At 38.9% G+C, this 20121-nt stretch overlaps 1 protein-coding gene across 3 annotated transcripts in view; it reads right to left on the bottom strand.

Moving 5' to 3' along the window:
• The window catches only part of GRIN2A (glutamate ionotropic receptor NMDA type subunit 2A), a 163414-nt gene that overhangs the window by 107567 nt on the left and 35726 nt on the right, over window positions 1-20121 (bottom strand). Inside the window, exon 1 of one of the 3 annotated variants that reach the window (XM_085591729.1) lies at window positions 536-562. The exons of the other annotated variants lie outside the window; for them this stretch is intronic. Within the exon in view, the coding sequence (XP_085447855.1) occupies window positions 536-547 (12 nt within the window). The 5' untranslated portion in view covers window positions 548-562. Of the gene's footprint in view, window positions 1-535; window positions 563-20121 lie in introns of those variants that run through there. 3 annotated transcript variants of the gene reach the window in all.

Below are 20121 nucleotides of genomic sequence, written 5' to 3'. Positions count from 1 at the left end.
GAAGTAAATATCTGGGCTGTCTTACTTGTAAATAGAGTTACAAGCAGACTGTTCAGCATGTTAACATCCTAGCAAGTCAAGAACATTTTTACTTCATACTCAGGGAGTCTAAGCATATTCATCAGTGATTAAAGAATTAAAGCTTATATGTCAATAACAATTCATACTTCTCAATTTTCTGACAATCTCTTGATTCTTCTCTATGGCATTTCAATTCAATTTACTGATACACACAAATTAATTCTCATTACCCTGCAAGGTCAGAAGTATCTCTGTAAAAAGCAATGTATTCAGCAAAATGCAGTCATGCTCAAACCAACCCAAAGTCCAGACTGCAGACCCAAAAACTGACAGTAATTAACTTCCAGCTATGGTTTAGGGCTTGCATACTGTCCACAATGCTGGGTATCAGGACCTCCATGTCTTAATTTGTGCACCAAAAATCAGAAATGACCAAGGAAAACAATCTAATTACAGATGCACACAAAGCCAAGAGATAATTTTTTTAATCATAAAACTCTGAGCACTTTCCTACCTCCAACTCCATTAAGTGTTATTTCATTAGCATTCTCACTTTGGAACTTGAGAGCAAGTATAACTGCCAATGCACAATAATTAACATCCTCCCTTGAAAACAGAATTGTGTGACTAGAAGCAGATGTGAAACTGAAATCTTGACACTAGAAAAAAAAGTAGCTTCATCTTTTCATCATTTGTATTTTTTCCAACATAAAGGGTGCAGCTTTTGGAGTTAAAAACATCCAAAAGAACAGAAGCAGCTATAGTTTTTTATGATCCTACTAAGTTTAGAAATAATACTAAGAATATAGCAGTGCTCAGGTGGCTTAAAAACATCAAACCACGGTTCTCTACCCAATAGACAGAAACAGACGATACCATGCAAGAGTGTAACTGTTATTACAAAGGACATGAAAATTGACTGACTTCAGTCTGCAGTGAACTATTCATCACTGCCTAAGCAGAGTCCTGAGTATGGATTTAAGAGAAATGAAAAGGTAAATAAGTCTTATATAAAGAAGTCTTCTCATGGTGTCATGCAACTTAAGTAAATATCTATTTAATCAGTCAACATATTTTAAGCTATAAGTTCCTTTAAAACCTGACCTTCCTAAATGCCCTTAACAAAGCCCAGTGGCTGTTTCCTGAAGGACCAGCACAGATAGGACCCAAGGTTCAGGGCAGACAAACAAGGAGTGAGAAAACTATACGTCCTGCAAGGACCTATAAGTTTCAAGTACATCATTTGAGGCTTCTGAGTTAATATTCTGCATTACTAAGTAAGAATTTCATTTTCCTCATAAAGCTTATTTGATCCTTAATAAGAAAAAATATCCCAATCAAGGTAGGAGAACAGCATCTTGAAGGTCCAAGTATTTAGAATGAGTTTCACTGTTGCTTTACTAAAAAAATAGAATGTGACAATGCCAGAAGACACCAGGTATAAAGCAATTCAGCAGCACACTGAGCAATAGTGATGCCTGTGTTCATGTAGTATCCAGGGCATTTAGGGAATATGGCTTAAATATAAGGAATTTAAGCGACAAAATATTATATATCTGACCAAGTAAGAGAACTGGTAACTGATCTAGTTAACACCTGATTCCAGTCTCACAAACAAAACTTAATGAGCAGAGGTTGGAATAAAAGTATGTCCCACTAAAAGGGAAAGTGTAAATTATGAAAAAACATTTATGCATGCTCGTAGAGCCTGGAACAGAGCCCTAAGTCACTGGACTTTGAAGTAACCTCAATTTATTATGTAAGTAAAATACCAAGAGCTACTTCTATATTTGTGTACAGAAGCAGAGAACACGCCTGCAGTTCCCCTGCTCTGGAGAGCAGAGGGAAGTCAGAGCTACCAATGCTGCCATCTACAGAGCACAGCTCCTGAGCTGAGGGTTTGCATTCTGTCAGATAAAGACCTTGAGATTTTGCAGAATGAACTGCTTGGAAACCAAACCTTCTCCACCTCAGTTCCTCTTTGCAGCAGTTCCAAACATACTTACAGACCATGGGAGGGGCAGGGAGAATAGTCAGGGGATAACAATGATTTCCCAATTTCAGAGACACATCTGCTCACACTGCTGTGGCTAATGTCACCTGCAGTAGTAATGCACCATTCCCTTCAGCACTTTACAGGGAACATAAAAATCAAGAAAGAACAGTGAAGGATTTGCACATAAACCTCTGAAATAAAACTAAAAAAGCCTTTGGAGTATTCAGAATTATTTTCACCTTTCTTTAGTTTTCTCCACAAAAATAAATAAAGATATGATTAAAACAAATAATTCATTGTGATAAATGCCTTCCATCTTAAAGTGTAACATTTTTTATTTCATCTACCATGACAACTGCTTGATGTCATAATTATCACCTTTAGAAGGTATAAGGAAATCTCTCCATAGAAAAATCTAAGTGAAGAGTATGACAAAAAATAATATATAAATGCAAATGAAAGTAGATAACATGATCTCTACAGCAATATTTTGTCTTGCTCTACAATGGAGGCAATAGCCTTTATAATTTGAAAGCATGTTTTGAATTACATTTGCTACAAAATCAGGCAACTTCCTTTGATAAAGATAAATTTCACTCTTGAAACTACAATTATGGGGAAAACTTTAGTTTGTCTTGTCTTCAGTCAGCTCTACTGTAAACAGCAAGTTTCACAGTGTAAGACCATTTTTCAGCCCCAAATACACTAAATGCCAACCAGTGTGTTCTCTTCTGTAATCACAAAATGCGCTCTATTTAGGAAATGAAGTCTTAATTGTTCATGCATTTCCAGTGCTAAACCCTTAACTAAATACACAGTACCAGGGTAGCTCCACAGCCCCAGAAATGTTGTTTGTTCTGGCAGAGAGAGCTGGCGTTGCTCCAACACCTTGCCAGTCTGTTACAGAAATGGTAACTGAATGCAGAAAGGGCTCATTTTCTTCTGTCTGAAATTCCTGATAATGTGTATTTGGCCATTCAAGCTGTGCACATTGCCAGAGCAGGTTGCAAACCAGGAAAGAAAATGAAGCCTCTGCAATAAAGCATTTTGGAATGCTGCAGGGAGAGCACAGCCACAGGAGTTTGGTGCTGCCCGGGCTGTTTCCACAGCTCCTGCACCCCCAGCATCACTCCTGGCTCTGTCCTCTCCCCCAACAGCTACACTGCCCAGGGGATCCCTCCAAAAAAAGGCCCCACCTCTGCACTGCCACCATGAGGGACTCAGGTATTCAAGATGTGACATGGTCATCATGATGCTTGGTCACGGGATCATGCAGGATCCACCAAAAATTTCATCTGAGTTCTGGGCTCCATGCCCACTCCTCACCTAATACTGGATTTTTTAATAGCAGCAAGTTCATATTCCCCTGCTGACTGGAATCTTAAGCAGAAATGAGCTGACAGCTAATAGTGAGCATCACTTGCAAAAGAACCTCTAGGTTTAACCACCCACACAGCAATGCCCCTGATTTTCCACATCAATCCATTCCAAGAGGGAAGTCAGCAGGGTGCTGCAGGGAGCACAAGTAGCTCAGAAGCTGAAAGAGTTCATGGAAATGTTGGCAGAGCCCCTACAATGCACAATGTAAGTGATCCCAGCAGGCAGGCAGTGGTTTTACAGGCACACACTTGACCCCTCAGTGGCCAGAATTTCCAGAAAATGAGTCAAAAATAGAACCTGACAACAAAGAGTGACATTAACAGCTATATAGTTTCAAAGCTCATGCTCAGTAATTCACAAATTTCAGCCACTGGGCAGCAATGTTCCAGTCACTTTTGTACAACAATGAGACCTTGGCGTAGGTCAGGGACCTGAGGTACACTGACACACCAGAATGTAATGCTGCTGTCACACATGCTGAGCCATTGCACATTGATATCTGCCTACTGTTTCTAGCAAAAATAAAACTTACAATGCATATCAGGTGACTTTTTCTACCATTTGGCTGCAGCACCACATACTCAGGCCTTTGTGAAAGGTTCTGCAGAGCATGGTGCAGGTAAACAAACACCAACCCAGCTGGTACACAGAGCTGTATCTCTGCTTTACCACAACACTGAACAGGTGCTGAGCAGATTTGAACAATTTGCCCGTCTTTTACAGAAAACATGAAACAAGAAATACAAGATAAAGTCCCTTTCAACCTCCATTTCTAGCCCATGGCCCTGCATTCCTGCTGTACCATGAGATAGAAGGATGTGAGGGCACAAGCCACAGTGGAGCACAGAAAATGTTCTCCTTTGAGCATGCACCAGGCACCATGTGGGAAACATGTCAGCAAGCTCAAACGAGCAAACACGCTTTTGCTTTAATTTTATCTAGGAAGTTTTGTACAAATCATAGTTTGGGGAGAAGCTGTTTCTATTCTAGCTTCATATGAATTTCAAATACTTAAGCTTTATTTTTAAGACAACAGTTATCTACAAGCCAAAGATTTAGGCAGTCTATCTTGAGCCTGAAAATACAAAATCTGTTGAAAGCAGAATTGGCTAGGACAGAGATTAAATTACCAGCACAGAGAATACACTTTAATTAGAAGGTTTTCACCAGCAAGTTCTTGTAGACAGCAAGTACCTATCTAAAAAAATTATGTAAGAAGAAAAGCTGCCAAAACTTTTCAACTGACATACCGACATGACATGGATCAAAGGGGCAGGTGTTTGTTTGAAAAAGGTATGGCTGCTAATTCCTTAACCAAACATTACACATACAACAGAAATTGCTAGGGGAAAGCTCTCAGTAAAAATTGACCCCACCTTTGTTGTTGGTTTTCACTCAAGTGATTCCTTGTGCTTTTACTTACTTGCTTCTCTGCACAAGTGTTAAAGATGAGAACATCTAAGGAAAGCTATTAGGGAACTATTTTATGCAATCAGCTCAATGACAAGCAGCATTTCCATTTCCTTACCTTCTCCAACTACAATGAAACAACAAAATGATAGCTCTAACTATACAAACCACTGTAAGAATGAGCAGGCCATTCTTATACTCCTTTGGTGAATTTTACAGCATAGGATGCCCTTTGGCAGTTCATCCACGGAGCAAACACGGACTCCTCCACACAAGTACATGTGCAATCTTTCTTAACCTTTAAAAGGCTTAGAGCAAAGGAATTTAAATAGTTACCAGCAGCATGGCGACACAAAGTAAAATCATTTTGCTCCATTTGTATATCAGTCTATAATTGTGAAGGAAGCTGCAAAAGCAGATTTTTTGCTGGAACTCTGGAGCAAAACCAAATAGTTATGGATATCTATGCCTGACTGAATGTTTCTTCTGATCCACTTCCTAAGCATTAGTTGTATTTCCAGTTGATTTTTGGGCACACTGCTCAGCATAGGATAGAGGAATAGAAGCCATTACAAAATGCAATTAAATTTATTAAACCTTTCAAAAATACCAAACCTATGTGGAATATAAATAACACCAAAACAGCTAACAACATCTCAAGCAGGTAGTGACAACCTGCATCTAATACTATGTGAAAATAAATTTAAATGCTCATTTTTTTTTCAGGAGACTAAGTATCAGCACCAATTAATGAATGAATTCTCTGGCATTGCTGAACCACCATCTGCCTGCAGAGATAAAGTCTGCACAGAAATGGCTAATGCCCCAGTGCACAATGAGGCGAGCACGCAGCATCACGAGGCTGCGTTCCCTCGGCACGCGTGGCAGGCCAGGTGCAGAGCAGCCTCTGGAGCTCCCTGGGCACCCTCGAGCCTGTTGCAGTGGGAAGCTGGCTCCTTACTGCCTTTGGGGCTGCCTGCTGCATTCAGAGTCACATGCAGAGTAAAACTCCTCTCACTGCTCCAAACCAGGGGCTGCAGGATGATGGGCTTTCACTGCTGAAACCTCTCCTGGAGCTGGAGTGTCTCAGTTCTGCTCTGACCCACCACTTCAGTGAGGCCAAATCCTTCCCACTCTTTTGCAGCCCCCCCAAAGGTCCCACAACACAAGCAGGGACTCGCTGTAGGATCACTGCCCACGAGCAAACAGCCTTTGCATCCCCAGCATCTATCAAACACTTGCCTCACACTGATCCCACCAGTACTCACTGAACCACCACTCCTCCAAGTCACTGTCACAGTCACATTGCCCACTTCCCCAAAGAATATAAAAATACACTTGCCAGAATCCAGCCAAGTTTCAACAAATCATTTTCCTGGTAGATGATATCAATGCCTTTTATTTAAATAGATGCAGTATAAATAGGCTTTCTAATGAGAAAATAGTTTGAGGGGGTTTATGTTACACTAAAAAAAATAATTACTTGATCTAGTCTGCAACTCCTTATATGTTAGTTAAAATTAATTTCAAGAAATAAAAAAAAATATCAAATCAAACATCTTCTGTTAGAAAGTGTTTAATTTTTTACCTTATACAGTGATCCCTGTAAGGTGTTAGAGCTAGCAAGCTCAGACTAGTGACCAGTCCTTCTCTGCTTTAATTTGCCAGAGCAATGAAACTCAATAATCTTAATTGTACATACTTTCATCTTTGTGCTATAATAAAAATGCATTTGATTTCAAGCAGAATGTATATGCTTTAGCAAGTTCAGCAACAAATCACAGTTTACATCTAGAGTAATTTTAAAGTACTTTAGCATGAAGTTGCACCTACAGAAGACTTAGAGACTGTGGACTTTGGGCCATGCCTTGCCTGTGCCTCTTGGGTGTCTTTACTTCCACGAGGTTGCATTTCATTGCATGGCTGACTGACCAAGGCTCGTGAAGCTGTCCCGTGGGTGTTCCCTCATCTCCAATCATGCTTGTCTAATCATTTATTTTTTTCTGAGATAACCATGTTCTCTATCTTTCTGTCATAAGGAGAAAGAAAAACTTCCCTCCTCAAAAATTAAAAAAAAAATAAAATAAAAGCAAGGAAAAACATTACACAGAACTTTCAAGGTTACTAGAGCTGCTATATAATTTATAGCTATTGCTATGCCTCCAAACAATGGCTTACTGAAAAAATTACACCTCATTTTACATGTTGACTTTTAAGAAACTTTAAATATTTCACCATTGTGTGAACTCCTTTAGGTAAAAGATTTAATACCTTTCTTTACATAACATTTATACACCATATATTTGTGCAGCATATGTAGTTTCTATAATCATTTTTATCTGTGCTGTTGTTTGAACAGATCTTTAATGTGTTTCAGACAATGTGAGAATTAACTACAAACAGGCAGAAAAACAAGCTTTGAAATGAAACTGTCATCTCCCAGTTCAGCAAAAAGGGATAATACTCACTGACCTTTCTACAGTAGCTTCCCAATGTGGAGAGCATAGGACATTCTAGAATTTCCCATATAAGCTTGCACACGTTATACAAGCTACCCATTGGAACAGGAAACGTAACACATGAAAACATGATTATTTTAATGTACAGGAACAGGTCTTCTGCACATTTCAGTGGATATACCAAGGATATCCAGGTGGCCTGGGAAAACATCCCAGAGGCTTCAATTCCAGCAAGACCAATGTATTAAAAAAATACATTGAGAACCCTATATACAGTAGGCTTAATTATGGATATTCATTTTGCTCTGCACACACAAACTGATACATCAATGGAAATACATCTCTTATCTCTGTCAGGTGACAAAATTGAGCAAAACCTCTCTGTTATCCTGAAGACTTGATCTTAGAGATCTGGAGTCTCAAAACATAGTCAATTATATTTATAATAGCAACAGATTTTTTTTGAAGTAAGAAAACATACAGTTTTGACTGTTCGCTACATTTGCAGCTTATCAAACACAGCATGATTAGTTTTGATCTTCTTGCAAAGATCACACCAGCAAATTTGCATTAAAAAACCCAACAGCATGATTCCACTAGTGGTTTGTCATATGATTATCCTGAACGGAAAACTTTGCTGCAGCTCTGCATGGAAACCCTCATTTCAGATCAGAAACTCTTTCCAAGAGGACAGCAACAATAGAAGTGACCAGTTACATAAAGAATTCTTTATTGAGTCAAATATTTTAGTTGTATTTTGCCACAGATAGATTCTGACTAGACTAAAACTGGCCCTGGCATAACTCTATTTTTTAAAAATTTCTTTTTCCATGGCTGATATGCATGTAACAAAGCCAGAGGACTTAGTTCTTAGTGTTGTCATCACCTACTTTGCTAACTCTTGTTGTTATTTTCCTTTTTTAAAACAAAAAATTCCACCTGTTCAGCACAATATACACAGCTTAACTCCCGAAAGTGAGAAATAAAATAATTATGGTGGCTTTGGACCAAGAATCTCTTGATAATTACTTCCAGCAGATTCCATGCACACTTTGTACAGCTCTCTGTGCGTTTCTCATCTATCTGGGGAACACACGTACACTGCAGCTGCTGAATAGTTTGATCCTACTATTATTTTGGTACAAAGGACCTTAAAACAGACCAAAACAAGCACTGTGAACAGAATTCAAAACGACAGAGACCTGCTGAGGTCACTAAGGTCTGCACTGAAGAAGCATCTGCCTGTGGTCAAGTTGGCTGATGAAAAGGTTGTGTGCACCCCTCACAGCTATCGATGGTGACAGCACAGGCACAATTCTCATCCAAGGTCAAGGAACAATCCACGGGCAAACAAAGCTCCACTGCCAGCCAGGGTGAGTGGCCGTGCCTGGGCAGAGGACTGAGAGCTCTCAGCAGATCAGTCAGACATTCCCCATGTGGTTTCACAGAACCTGGACAGCTAAAAGCTCCCAGGAAAGGGGTCTGGGGTGCTGGGAGGCAGACCCCACAGGAGTCTGCAGACCCCACAGGAGTCTGCAGACCCCACAGGAGTCTGCAGACCCCACAGGAGTCTGCAGACCCCACAGCCAGGAGGGCAAACCACACCCTGGGGTCAAACACAGGACTGGCAGCCTGGAAAAGAGGCAATTCTGCTGCTGCCTTCAGCAAAGGAGAGGCCTCCCCTGCAGCTCTGGGGGCAGCTACCTCAGAGACCAACATGAAAGCAGAAATAAAAATGGCTTGGAAAGATGTTATTCATACTTTGTGTGGCAAGGAAACTCTGTGTGCCTTGTACATGTGATGCAACCAGTTCAGCAAGACAACCTTTGCTGCAAAAGCAGATGCAAACCGAGTTATCTGTTTTATAAATGTAAGGAATTTCATTGTATTAATTACCTATTTACAACATTTAGATTTTATCTTGTTGTAGTGAGGCTTAGCACAAGAGATAAGGAGTGCTTATAAAATATTTTGGTCAGTTATGCACCCAAATAATTACTCTCAATTGCCTATGGCTCACAGATGTAATTAGATAATATATTTTTTTCTAAGTCATAAGGCTATTTAGAGATGTGGTTGAATAAACACATCAAAACATAGAGTTGCTCAGAAGATGAGCTGGAAAGGTCAGGAGAAAACTCTTGAAATATATTATTTGGTTCTCTCTGGAACAAAGAGAAACCATGGTGCAAGGGTAAAGAGAAACAGATGAAGAAATTTGTAGAAATAAGTTAATTTGTAAAAAAAAAAAAAATTACAAGAATGTTTCCCAACTACATTATAAACTAAATCTTTAGCATTCATTTATTCCTTACCTATGAGGTTTCTGCATGCACCATCTTATGCTGGACTTTAGGACAGATAAAGATTCCATGTATATTAAAGCATGCAAAGGATATAAGGATATAAGCAATAAAAACAGTTCTTATGGATACACAAGACATTCCAAAGACTGGTAATCAAGCACACAAAAAAAACTCTTAACTAAATAAAAACAGGTTCAGGCTTGCACTTTGGAAGAGGAGCAAATATGGAGCAAGTGCAGTGCTGCAGAAAAGTCTGTTCCACATTCACAGAGTCTTAAGTTCACTATTTTGCAAACAACAAACTTTGATTTATTAAATTCCTTAATCTCAATTTTTTTTTTTTTTTTTTTTTTTTTTTTTTTGCATAGACATAGTATGGCAAGCTTTTTCCTACCTGCTAAACAAAGTATTTTTTGTTTTTAACCTGGGTAGCTCCTTGTATTTTCTGCTTGATAGCCTGTTCTGGGTCTTTAAACTACACAAAGAACCCCCTGCAGAAAAACCACATGTTCACATTCCACACCATATTTCAGGTGGCAAGTGCACTACAATGACCATCCCTCTGCTACCACTGAGGGAGGTGAAACTCTGCACCTTCAGAGACCAGCACATTTCTATTACAAGCTTGAGTTCAAAAGGTGAGATTTGTAAAAAACACCAGGTGCATAGGATGGCACACTGCTTGGCAGATTACATTACAGATTGCACTTCTTGACATACTGGCTACACTAAAGAACTGTGCTGTGCCATGGTCATCTTGAGAAACCGTGTAAGCAAAGGTGATACGATAAATAAAATCTGGAGAGAGAAACCAGTGAGAATTATTAACATTTCCACTTAAAGAGGACACATGAGAAAGGTTTGTTGTTTAAGTAAGTAAATATATATAATGGACTATTTTGTTTTCTGTTAAGATGCTCAAGTGGCTTAAGACATTTCTCTTTGCCAGTCATTTCTATTTCAGATCACCAGTCTATAAAAAGAAGGAACCAATATATACAAGCGTACATGCCGCAAGAGCTCACATCTATATAAAAATCCTGCTGGAGAAAATTGCCCACTCCCTATCATCTCCTGCAAAGACACAAGGAAAGCCAAGAGTTTGCAAGAAATCTGCTGCAGTACTAAACTCTGCTTTAAATCTCTTTGAAGTTATACATATATAAAGGCAGGATACAAATATGGGAGGCAGTCACCAATTCTCCATCCAGTAACCTCTTGCAACACTCCCTAATTTCTGATTTACTCTAGAAGGCTGCCATGGAGCACCCTCTTCACCAGCCCTCCACAAAACTCACAGCTAAGAGATTTGGTCCAAAAGAGTTTAAAGCAATAAAACAGTTAAACCAAGGTATGATGGAGGTGATGTTGAAAATAAAACAGGTCTTGAACTGAAGTAATTTATATGGCTAAATTTTTTGGTGTTTTCAGTTTTCTCCATAGTGCTGGACAGATTTTTCCTGGGGCACAGAATGCTCTTTTCCTCAAAAATGCTAAATCAAGCCAAGTCTCGACAGTGCTGAACTCTGCTGACATAGTCATGTGGACTGTCAGCTAAGCCAGGAAGAAGCATCCCACCACAGTATGGAATCAGCCTTAAATATAAATTTTGTTTCCTTACAGAATTTAAACCTCAGTGGTTTGTGTATTTAACAATTTTAAGTGTTCTGCTTTTGCAGATAAATGAAATCAAATTAAATCTAAAATATTTTTTAAATTAACAAAACCAAGCAAACAAAAAAAAAAAAAAAAAAAAAAAAAACCCACACCACAAAAACTACCAATAAAAGAAAATCCAAACAAAAAAAAAATCTATTTGAAATCATGAAGTAAACAAGTAACTACATCCCTGGAATTATGCTATCTTCAAAGATATTTTCAGTAACATCCCGAATGCTCTCCAGTGGTGTTTATGATCTCCCCCAGTACTGAAATGGAGGAAGACACTGCAAAAAGGTAACTAAAAAAATTGTAAAATAAAGAGTTCAGTTTCTTCTAGTTCCAAATCCCAAGCAACAATATTGTTACACATCTTTTGCCAAGCTGATACATTGTTTTATTGCACACAATAAACCGTATCCTGGTCACATCAAGGCAATTCTTAAATTACTTATCTGTGTAGCTACTGACCTAGGGGATTTCATTCAACTTGCATGAGGAGGGTGTTTTCTGGAGAATGCTGAAGACAGAGGGAACTTTACTAATTGCTATAATTACATGCTCGGGGTAATTTAGTTGAAAATGAGCTGCACAGTGTTTTCATGTGGCTCCAATATTGCTGTGTCTCACAGTTCAGGGAGAAGCAGGAAGTCACAAGGAACTTACAAATTAGACAAGCTGGATCAAAGCTAAGAAAACCATCTGCAGATTTACCTGTTTGCCCAACACGCAGGCAGTGATGAAGCAAACAAGCAAAGTTTGAGCGATGTGATTTGAGTGATGAAGCAAACAAGCAAAATATGTGTGGCATATGCTGCTTAGGAGACAATACTAAGACAGCACAGTAGAAAGCAAATTTTATTGCTATGTCCTGTTCCTAAGTACCATCAAAATGTTTTTATATTTCATCACTGAGAGTGTGCACTGAGTATTAACCCAGCAGCAGAGCACCACAGGGTAGAACTGGGGATGAGGCTTAACCACCCAGCTCTACTGCCCAGGCAGGAAACAGGTCCAGAATAACATGAGATATGTCTGTCCCTACTCTTCAGCCTTAAAATACAAAACTTGCATCACTGAATTGCTGAACCAGGCTTAAGACCTGCAAAACCCTTCTGTCTTAAACATCTCCTTTTTCTGTCTGCTAATTAAATACTGAGCCTTTGATTTGTGATTATGTAGAACTCAAACTCTACTGGACACTCAAAGGCATAATGGAAAAGGGGTAGAAAGAGCAGTGTCACTAAAAAAGGAAAGCAAAACCAGAAAGCAGCCAAAGTCTTCCAAAAAAAGACTTGTCTGCTTAAAGAGGAAGAATCCTGGTCCCTCCTTTTCACTTCACAGAGGAATAAACAGACTCTGCTACAAGAGCCTGTAACCCCCAGACATCTTGAAGCCCCACAACCTCAGGCCTGTCCAGCACATGAGTCACAAGGCTGCCACATGGCAGAAGCAGAGAGAACCCTTTCACTCTGATGATTCTTCTCAATCAGCAGTCAAGCATTGTGCAAATGACCTTGTGCATAAAGCGTTTTTGTATGGATGACCAACACAGCATATAGAGCATACAGTCCATCACACAGGGTTCATAAACAAGGCTACTGTGAGCCACCAAGGTGTCTGAAAAGATGCATTCTGCAAGAGAAAACACATGCACATCCACCCAGAAAGGATCACTGAAAGGATCACATCTCACATGCCTCTCACCATGGACCACATTTATCTGGTGGGATCCTGCTGCCTGTGTGCTGTAAACAGAGCCCAGATCACAGCCCATGGATCTTCCAACTGAAATACAAATTGGAATTGATTCCATTCATATATTATATGTCATACTTCATTTATCATTACTTGAAGTATTACTGGATTTCTTTAGAACTGCAAACATCTGGAACTAGACTCCTCCCTTCTCAGGAGATACTGCAGCAAGATCTCTCTGGTAGGGTAAGAGATTTCTCTAAAAGCTGTGCTGTATGAATGTATGATAAATGTAGGATTCAATCTCTCGCTAGGAGCACCTAGAATTCTTCAATCTGTGGCAGACATTTTAGGCATACAGCAGTTGCATTCCTTTGTCATGTAAATTGGAATGGCTTGCCCAGGTACCATAAAGAAGGATAACACTTTAAAAAGTATCAATGGATACGTCTGGAAGAGGAAAATACTTCCCACCACAATTCTCTTTGATAAGACCAAAGCTCTCAGAGAAAGTTTTGAAAAAGAAAGAAGTTTTCAGAAGAAAAGGATGGTAGAAAATCTGCATCTCCTTCAGAATAATTCCTGCATCCTTTTACTTATCTTTAACGATAAACATAATGACTGACATTTGTGAACAATTAGGTAAATCTCTGAGCTTGCTCCCCATGAAAGCAGATTTAGGGGTTAAATGTTTTAATTCCAAGAGATGGTATAAAAATTAAGCAAAATTGCATTGTCAAGGGCTTTGGAAATGGTGTCTTCACAAATGGAGCCTCACTCCTGCACATCTGGCTGCATGTGCACCAGCGAATGTGCTTGTGTCTGGGTGATAATTGTCCTTTCTGTAACAAAAACTATTATATCTCTACACTTGGAATTTTCTCCCAGTTCTTGATAGAAATACTGCAAGATGTTGCTACCTTTGGTGCAGAGAGATTAATCGTTGGCAGGTTGCAAACTTGTAAGTTAAATGAGAACACTGCAGAATCATGGGAAATACCAACACTGGGATACTGACTTACATAATTCTCTAAAATGAATAGCAAACTTTTTGAGTTACTAGAACTGGGAGAATTTTTGACAGTTGATTGAGTTCTCATGTTGGGGAATGTCCTGGAAGACCATGAGAGATTTGACTTCTTTCAGCTGTGGATTTATATCAGCCAATACTTCTGCAGCCTGTGACAAAAGCAAATCCTATGCTACATCCAAAATGTGCATTCACATGTGTTTTGTTGGTTCTTTTTCCATTACTAGGACAAGCGTTTTACACTAGCCTTAACAAAAAAGGAATATTTTTATACTAAGTTTAGTCAGGTGTTTCCTCATTTGCTTGCTTATTTTAAGGACTCTACGTGAATTTTTAAGAATGGAGCTATTTTTTAACCTTCATCTCTGACCAAAGAGCTTTTGATGTGCTAGAAGGTGGCCTTTTTCAAGTAAAGGGTTGCTCAAATTTATGCCACTGAAACATTCATTATATTTTTGGCCAATAAGACAGAGATAAGCCTCCTGAATGGTCAATGAGAAATGTTAAAAAGTTCCACAGAGAGAACAGATGTGCCTTTTGTTTGCAGTGTAGGACTCCAGTGCTCACATTGATTATCATGCCAACAGCTGTGCAATGAAACTCTTTTTTTCTCAACACTGTGTAAAGATTAAACCCTGGCTTTTGGAAAACTGGACTGTTTTAGTAGCTGTTTAACATTAAACCCAAAGCCAACAGTATCATCCCAAGCATTACCTTTGCACAAATCAGGGTTCCTGGCTGTAGATCTGAAAAGCAGGAACAGGAGAGGCTGAACAACAGCTCCAGCACAACCCAGAGATTAAAATATAAAAACTGGAGCAATTCAGTGGGCAACAGGATTGTCATAGAAAGCAAGTGTAAGCCATTTTAAACAGTGGCCCGTCAGAAAAGTATCACTGAAAGGGAAAAAAAATGAATTATCTGAATATTAATTACAGTCAGAGAAAAGTTCTTACTTAAGAGATTTCTGTTTTTCAACCAGCTATAAAAGAATGTACCAAAGGTAGGAGAAAGCAATTACCATTTTGTGCCACTTTTATAGACTTGGCACAAATCAAGACAATCTTTGTGAGGCACTGCTAAGATTTCACCTATAAAACTGTCTGCCATTTCAAAACACTGGCACAAGTGTCAGACAAAAAAGGACACTTAAAGAACAGAAGATCACCTAAATGGCTAAAGAAATTACATTATGATGACTATATTGAAGAAGCACATTTATACTTCTGTAGATAATAAAAAGGCCAAGGAGGAACTAAAATGTGATTAACAGCTTTTTGTATTGCAGTGTTTTACTGCAGAACTAAATGGAGCTTCTCTGAGTGTTTTCAGATCATTATCAAAGCTGGAAAATACAACCTATCAGGAAAAACCAATATTGGCTACTCAGAGAAAAGTTATTTCAAGCAGTATATTCAGCAATGAGAAGACAAAAAAGCATTTCTAAACATAAACAGTGAAAAGAAGATATCTTCCACTATAAATTTCACTGCAATCATATTCAAACTAGCAGCTAATAAAGCTTTACAACACGGAATTAGATTCTAGGAGCTTATTGGATTTTCTTTGTGCTTCAGTAATCAAACACTAACAAACTGCAGTTGCTGAGTTCCTATTATACTCTGCCCTTGTTTCAAAAAATTTAGAGTTCAGCTTGGGGTTGTGATTATTTATACATTTACCTCTTCACACCTTCCAAATTATTAAAATTATATTAGGTATATCCAGAGTCCATGTTTTTTTTACAGTTTAGGAAATTTCCACATCAGCTTGCACATGAGAAGAGAGGAAAAGGAAGTTCAGAAGCTAAACTGGAGCATTTTTGTGCCATACTAGAAAGGAGTTTCAAGGTCTTCATGGAGTAAAGCAAAGGAAGCAGAGTTTTCTTTACAGTTTCTGTTAACAAATGCATATATGCAGACTATCTTTCCTTAGCATATCCTGCAGACCCTACTGGAATAGTCAGCTGACCTTGTGGAATTTGATGATCCAAGCTACTTTTAAAAAGTTGGTCATTTTTGGGAGTTTTTTCTCCCCTCAGAGATTGTATCATCTTCATCCAAAACTTTTTTAGTATTTGTAAGTTTACCATTTAAAAATATACTTAGATTAATTTATTAGTAGAATATCAGATTTAGGCGATAGTCTTGCACATTTTTTTTTATGCCTTCTTAATTTCATGTTCTAGAGTCTAAATATTTAAAATATGAACTCTTCTTCTGTGGTACTGCAATTCTACACTTTTTGACACAAGATAAGCAAGTAAGTCCTAGTTTATATCACTGTACAAAAGTCACATCTAACTTTGTCTTGCACTCTGAATTTAAGGAAAGTTTTAGGTTCTTCAAAATTCAAAAGGAAAAGTGTATTAAAAAACCTTCAAACTTAAGTACATAAATAAGCAAATATCCCCAGGACCCAAAAATCTTGCTCAAATTCACCTGCAGTCAACTGTACTTGCAATCCTAGTTTAAATAAACCATTTTCAAAGAAATTAAAGTATTAATTCCTTCGTATTAAAGGAAAAGGGGGAAAAATATTTTCTCAGGCTAGAGTAGGAAATTAATGCAAATACCTTATTCCATGATTTTTATGTAGATTTGCAGCACTCACCATATTTCAGTCCTCATTTTGTTGTGCTGTCTCACATGGAAAGCCCATCATCCTTGAAAATGCTCAGACAAGAAAACCAGGACAACTGTAACACCTGATCATTTCCATATCATAATCTCCGTATAAACAGAAGAGCAAAAACATAAAACTACACTCAGCTCTTACGTTAAAATCTGAGGAAAGTGTTGCTATCTCTACCAACTACAATGACAAATCCAGATAAACACCTCAAGGCAGGCAATGTTTTTTCACCTGAAGTGCTGAAGATTTTCCCACACCAATTCAGAATTAGCTGCAAGTGGTATGACATCTTCCTGTGTCCTTCCACTGTCATCCTTCCTGTCTGTCAGTGTTTGCTGCTCCTGAAGGGAGGATGCAGAGGCTGGAGCCAGGCTCCTGTCAGTGGTGCCCAGCGACAGGATCAGAAGAGAAGGGCACAGACTGAAACATGGGAAGCTCCCTCTGCACACCAGGGATCACTTTTTCACGGAGGGTGACCGAGCAGTGGCACAGGTCACCCAGGGGGGCTGTGGAGTCTCCATCCTCAGGGATTTTCAGGAGCTTTGGACACAGTCCTGGGCAGCCTGGTCCAGGAGACCCTGCCTGAGCCTGGGGTTTTGGCCAGGTGACCTTTCGAGGTTTCTTCCAGCATATTCTGAGATTTTGTTTCACTGATCCAAGAAATTCTCCCAATATCTGTGTGCATGCCCGTAATGTTCCCTGGTTAATGGTGCAAAGGTATTGAAATATTGAAACTGCAACTCATGAAAGCCATATAAAGAGACCAGAATGAGGAATCAGTCCTCTGTACAGCAACCTCAGCCCATGGGCACCTTATTATTAGAGCAAATTAGGCTAAAAGCTGAACTGCAGGAAACACTGATTTATACAGGGATGTTAGCCTGTCAATAATAGGGTAAAATACATTTGTTCTGAGATGTATGTGTCAAAGTCTATTTCCTCAAAGTATCTAATGAATAAAAGGGTAGGACAGTGCTGTCATTTCAGCTTGGATCAAAACTCACTTTTTATGTACTTTACAGGATTCTTTAGAAATGTAAGCATCAACAATATTTTGTTATCTAATAAATTAGGCATCGCCATTAATTTAAGGGAACAGTGCACAAGCCTGAAGAAAGAGACAGGGCACAGATAGTATAACCTTTTCCAAAAATATCTTTTATACAGTGATGGTCACACTGCTGCAATGTATAAAACTATTCAAATGACCAAACTATAACCTAAATTTCTTATTTGACATCTAAATCAGATGTAAATTAATCAGAACTACCAAATTACTTTTATAAGAAGAGTGGCCACAGATTAAATACCAGCACTGAAAAAATGACTCTGTAAGTAAGCTGCAGCCATGACAAAAGGCTGATATAATGTACCTGGAGTGCTTCTCATTTACACACCTGAATTATAAGGAAATGTTTTGCATTTCCCCTTGGGGAGGTGAAATATGCTCCACTGAGCCAGAAACTCACTGCTCTTGATTTTTCTGCCTCAGGTTGACTTAGATATTCCCCCTGTAAATCCGGCAGACTCATAAGTGGGAAATTCCAAACACATAATACTCGCATTTGTCAATGTCATGTCAAAGTCACGCTCTTGTTTTATCACAGGTGCGTATAATACACATAGAGGTTTTTACACACCCACACACTCTCCACAACCATTGCACTCTGCCTTCTTCACCATTTCCCTAGGAAGAGCTCAGCAAGGGCCAGGCCTGCACACGCTGAGCTTCCAGGAGCCATCGCAGGCCCCAGACACGGAGCTCAGCCCGAGCAGAGGGAGGGAGCAGCTCCTCACAGCTCCTGCCTGCCCCTGAAGCATTTGCCCTTCCTCGCCACACGTCCCTTCCACCACAGCTGTCCCAGCTGCTTCCCCACCAAAGTAACTTTGCCCACAGCCTTGGAAAGAGACCAACTTCTCACTTTTTTACTCTTGGCTCTCTGTCACGCTTTGGTAATGCTGACTGAGGTGCAGACATGCACAGCACATCTTGCTCAGGCCAAGAACCAAAATAGTCCAGGCCTTGTTCCAGGTTGCACCAAAGTCCTTAAATGGTTTGGCCTTGTTCAGCACTTCATCACTCGGCTTTGACGCATATGCCAGACTTCAGAAAGTCACCACTAGTCAGCATCACATGTCCAGACAAACAGATGTAACCTATATTGTCAACAGGAGCGTCTGGAAGAAAGAACAAATGGTGCCAAGCCCTCTTTCTACAACTTCAAGACATCCTTTGACTCATGAACAAAGCTCATCACAACTTCCCTGCACTGCTGAATTATTTCTCAAGGCAACTGTCACATTCTTGGGACATGATTTTCCTTGTGACTTCAGTTTTTCTTGCTTCTAGATTGGACTACAGTATTTCTGTACCAAGTAACAAGGAAATTTTGTAATGTTACAAAGGATAAAACTCAGTGAAGGTTCTGTTATACACAATAACCCTTCACTAAGTAAAATCTTGAGCAGAGAACACAAAATTAACTGAATTAACTGTACCTCAAAAGAAAATTCATTAAAAGAGTTATCCTTCTCAGTATCTGTTTTACAGATAGGAAATTCTGGCATAAATTATCACTAATATCTAGGACTATATACAAATCCAGCATGGTGTTGATCCTACTAGAACTAATGCATGTAATCTGCTCTTTTTATGCAGCTGTAAAATATCTTCTCTAAACCCATTGCCTCTTACTCTAATAACAAAATTATTATTTTATCCCCCTAAAGAAAAGGAAAAAAAAATATAAATCTTGCATCTGAAAGCTTAAAAGTTACAGCATGGCCTTTCCCCATCCAAGGTCCTGCTTTTCTCCTTAAATCACTTTGAATTCTAGACAGTCTGGCTACATTGCCAACACATCCATTCTACTTTGCATGGCTTGATTGCTAGATTTATTAAATAAGTACAAACCTTTTAGTCTGAAACCCACATGCTGGGAGTGCAGGAGCAAGCATGTCTGAAACTCTTAGAAGTTAACCATCAGTAAAACAAATATATTATTTTAGTTCTATAAAACAGTTATACAGTTATTTAACCTTATGGAGCACAATGGGCCATGAAGTACAAAGCAAAGATCAGTCTTCCATGAAGTTATAAATGAGGCTAAAATACAGACAGACATACTGACTCCTGGAAGATCCAAATTTAGTCAATTATGAGTCTTGGGTAGACTAGAATAGTAGCTCATTTTTCTGCTAGAAGTAGCTAATTACAGGATTCAGAACAAAGTTCAGCAAGCTGTGCAATTTCCAAAATACAGGTATCATTTCAATTGTTATACACTTATGAGTGCCAGGAAGATCATGGAAACCTGGTGTTGGCACATGTAGAACTGTTCTAAGACAATCCTTGGTAGAATCTCAATATACAGTCATTTAGTAGCATTTTAGCCACCAATGACAGAGTTTGACCAAAAGAGATAACGCTTGAAATAAAGGTTCATCTGGGTGTTTAATTTGAACAGATCTTGTCTGGACCAGAATCTGAACATTAATTTATTAAAGCAGCTATATAACTTTATTATT

The sequence above is a fragment of the Lonchura striata genome, chromosome 14, assembly GCF_050655825.1.
Source record: "Lonchura striata isolate lonStrDom1 chromosome 14, ASM5065582v1, whole genome shotgun sequence".
Taxonomy (NCBI): domain Eukaryota; kingdom Metazoa; phylum Chordata; class Aves; order Passeriformes; family Estrildidae; genus Lonchura; species Lonchura striata.
Note: the sequence above shows the minus strand (reverse complement) of the source record. Positions and strands in the feature narration are given on the sequence as shown.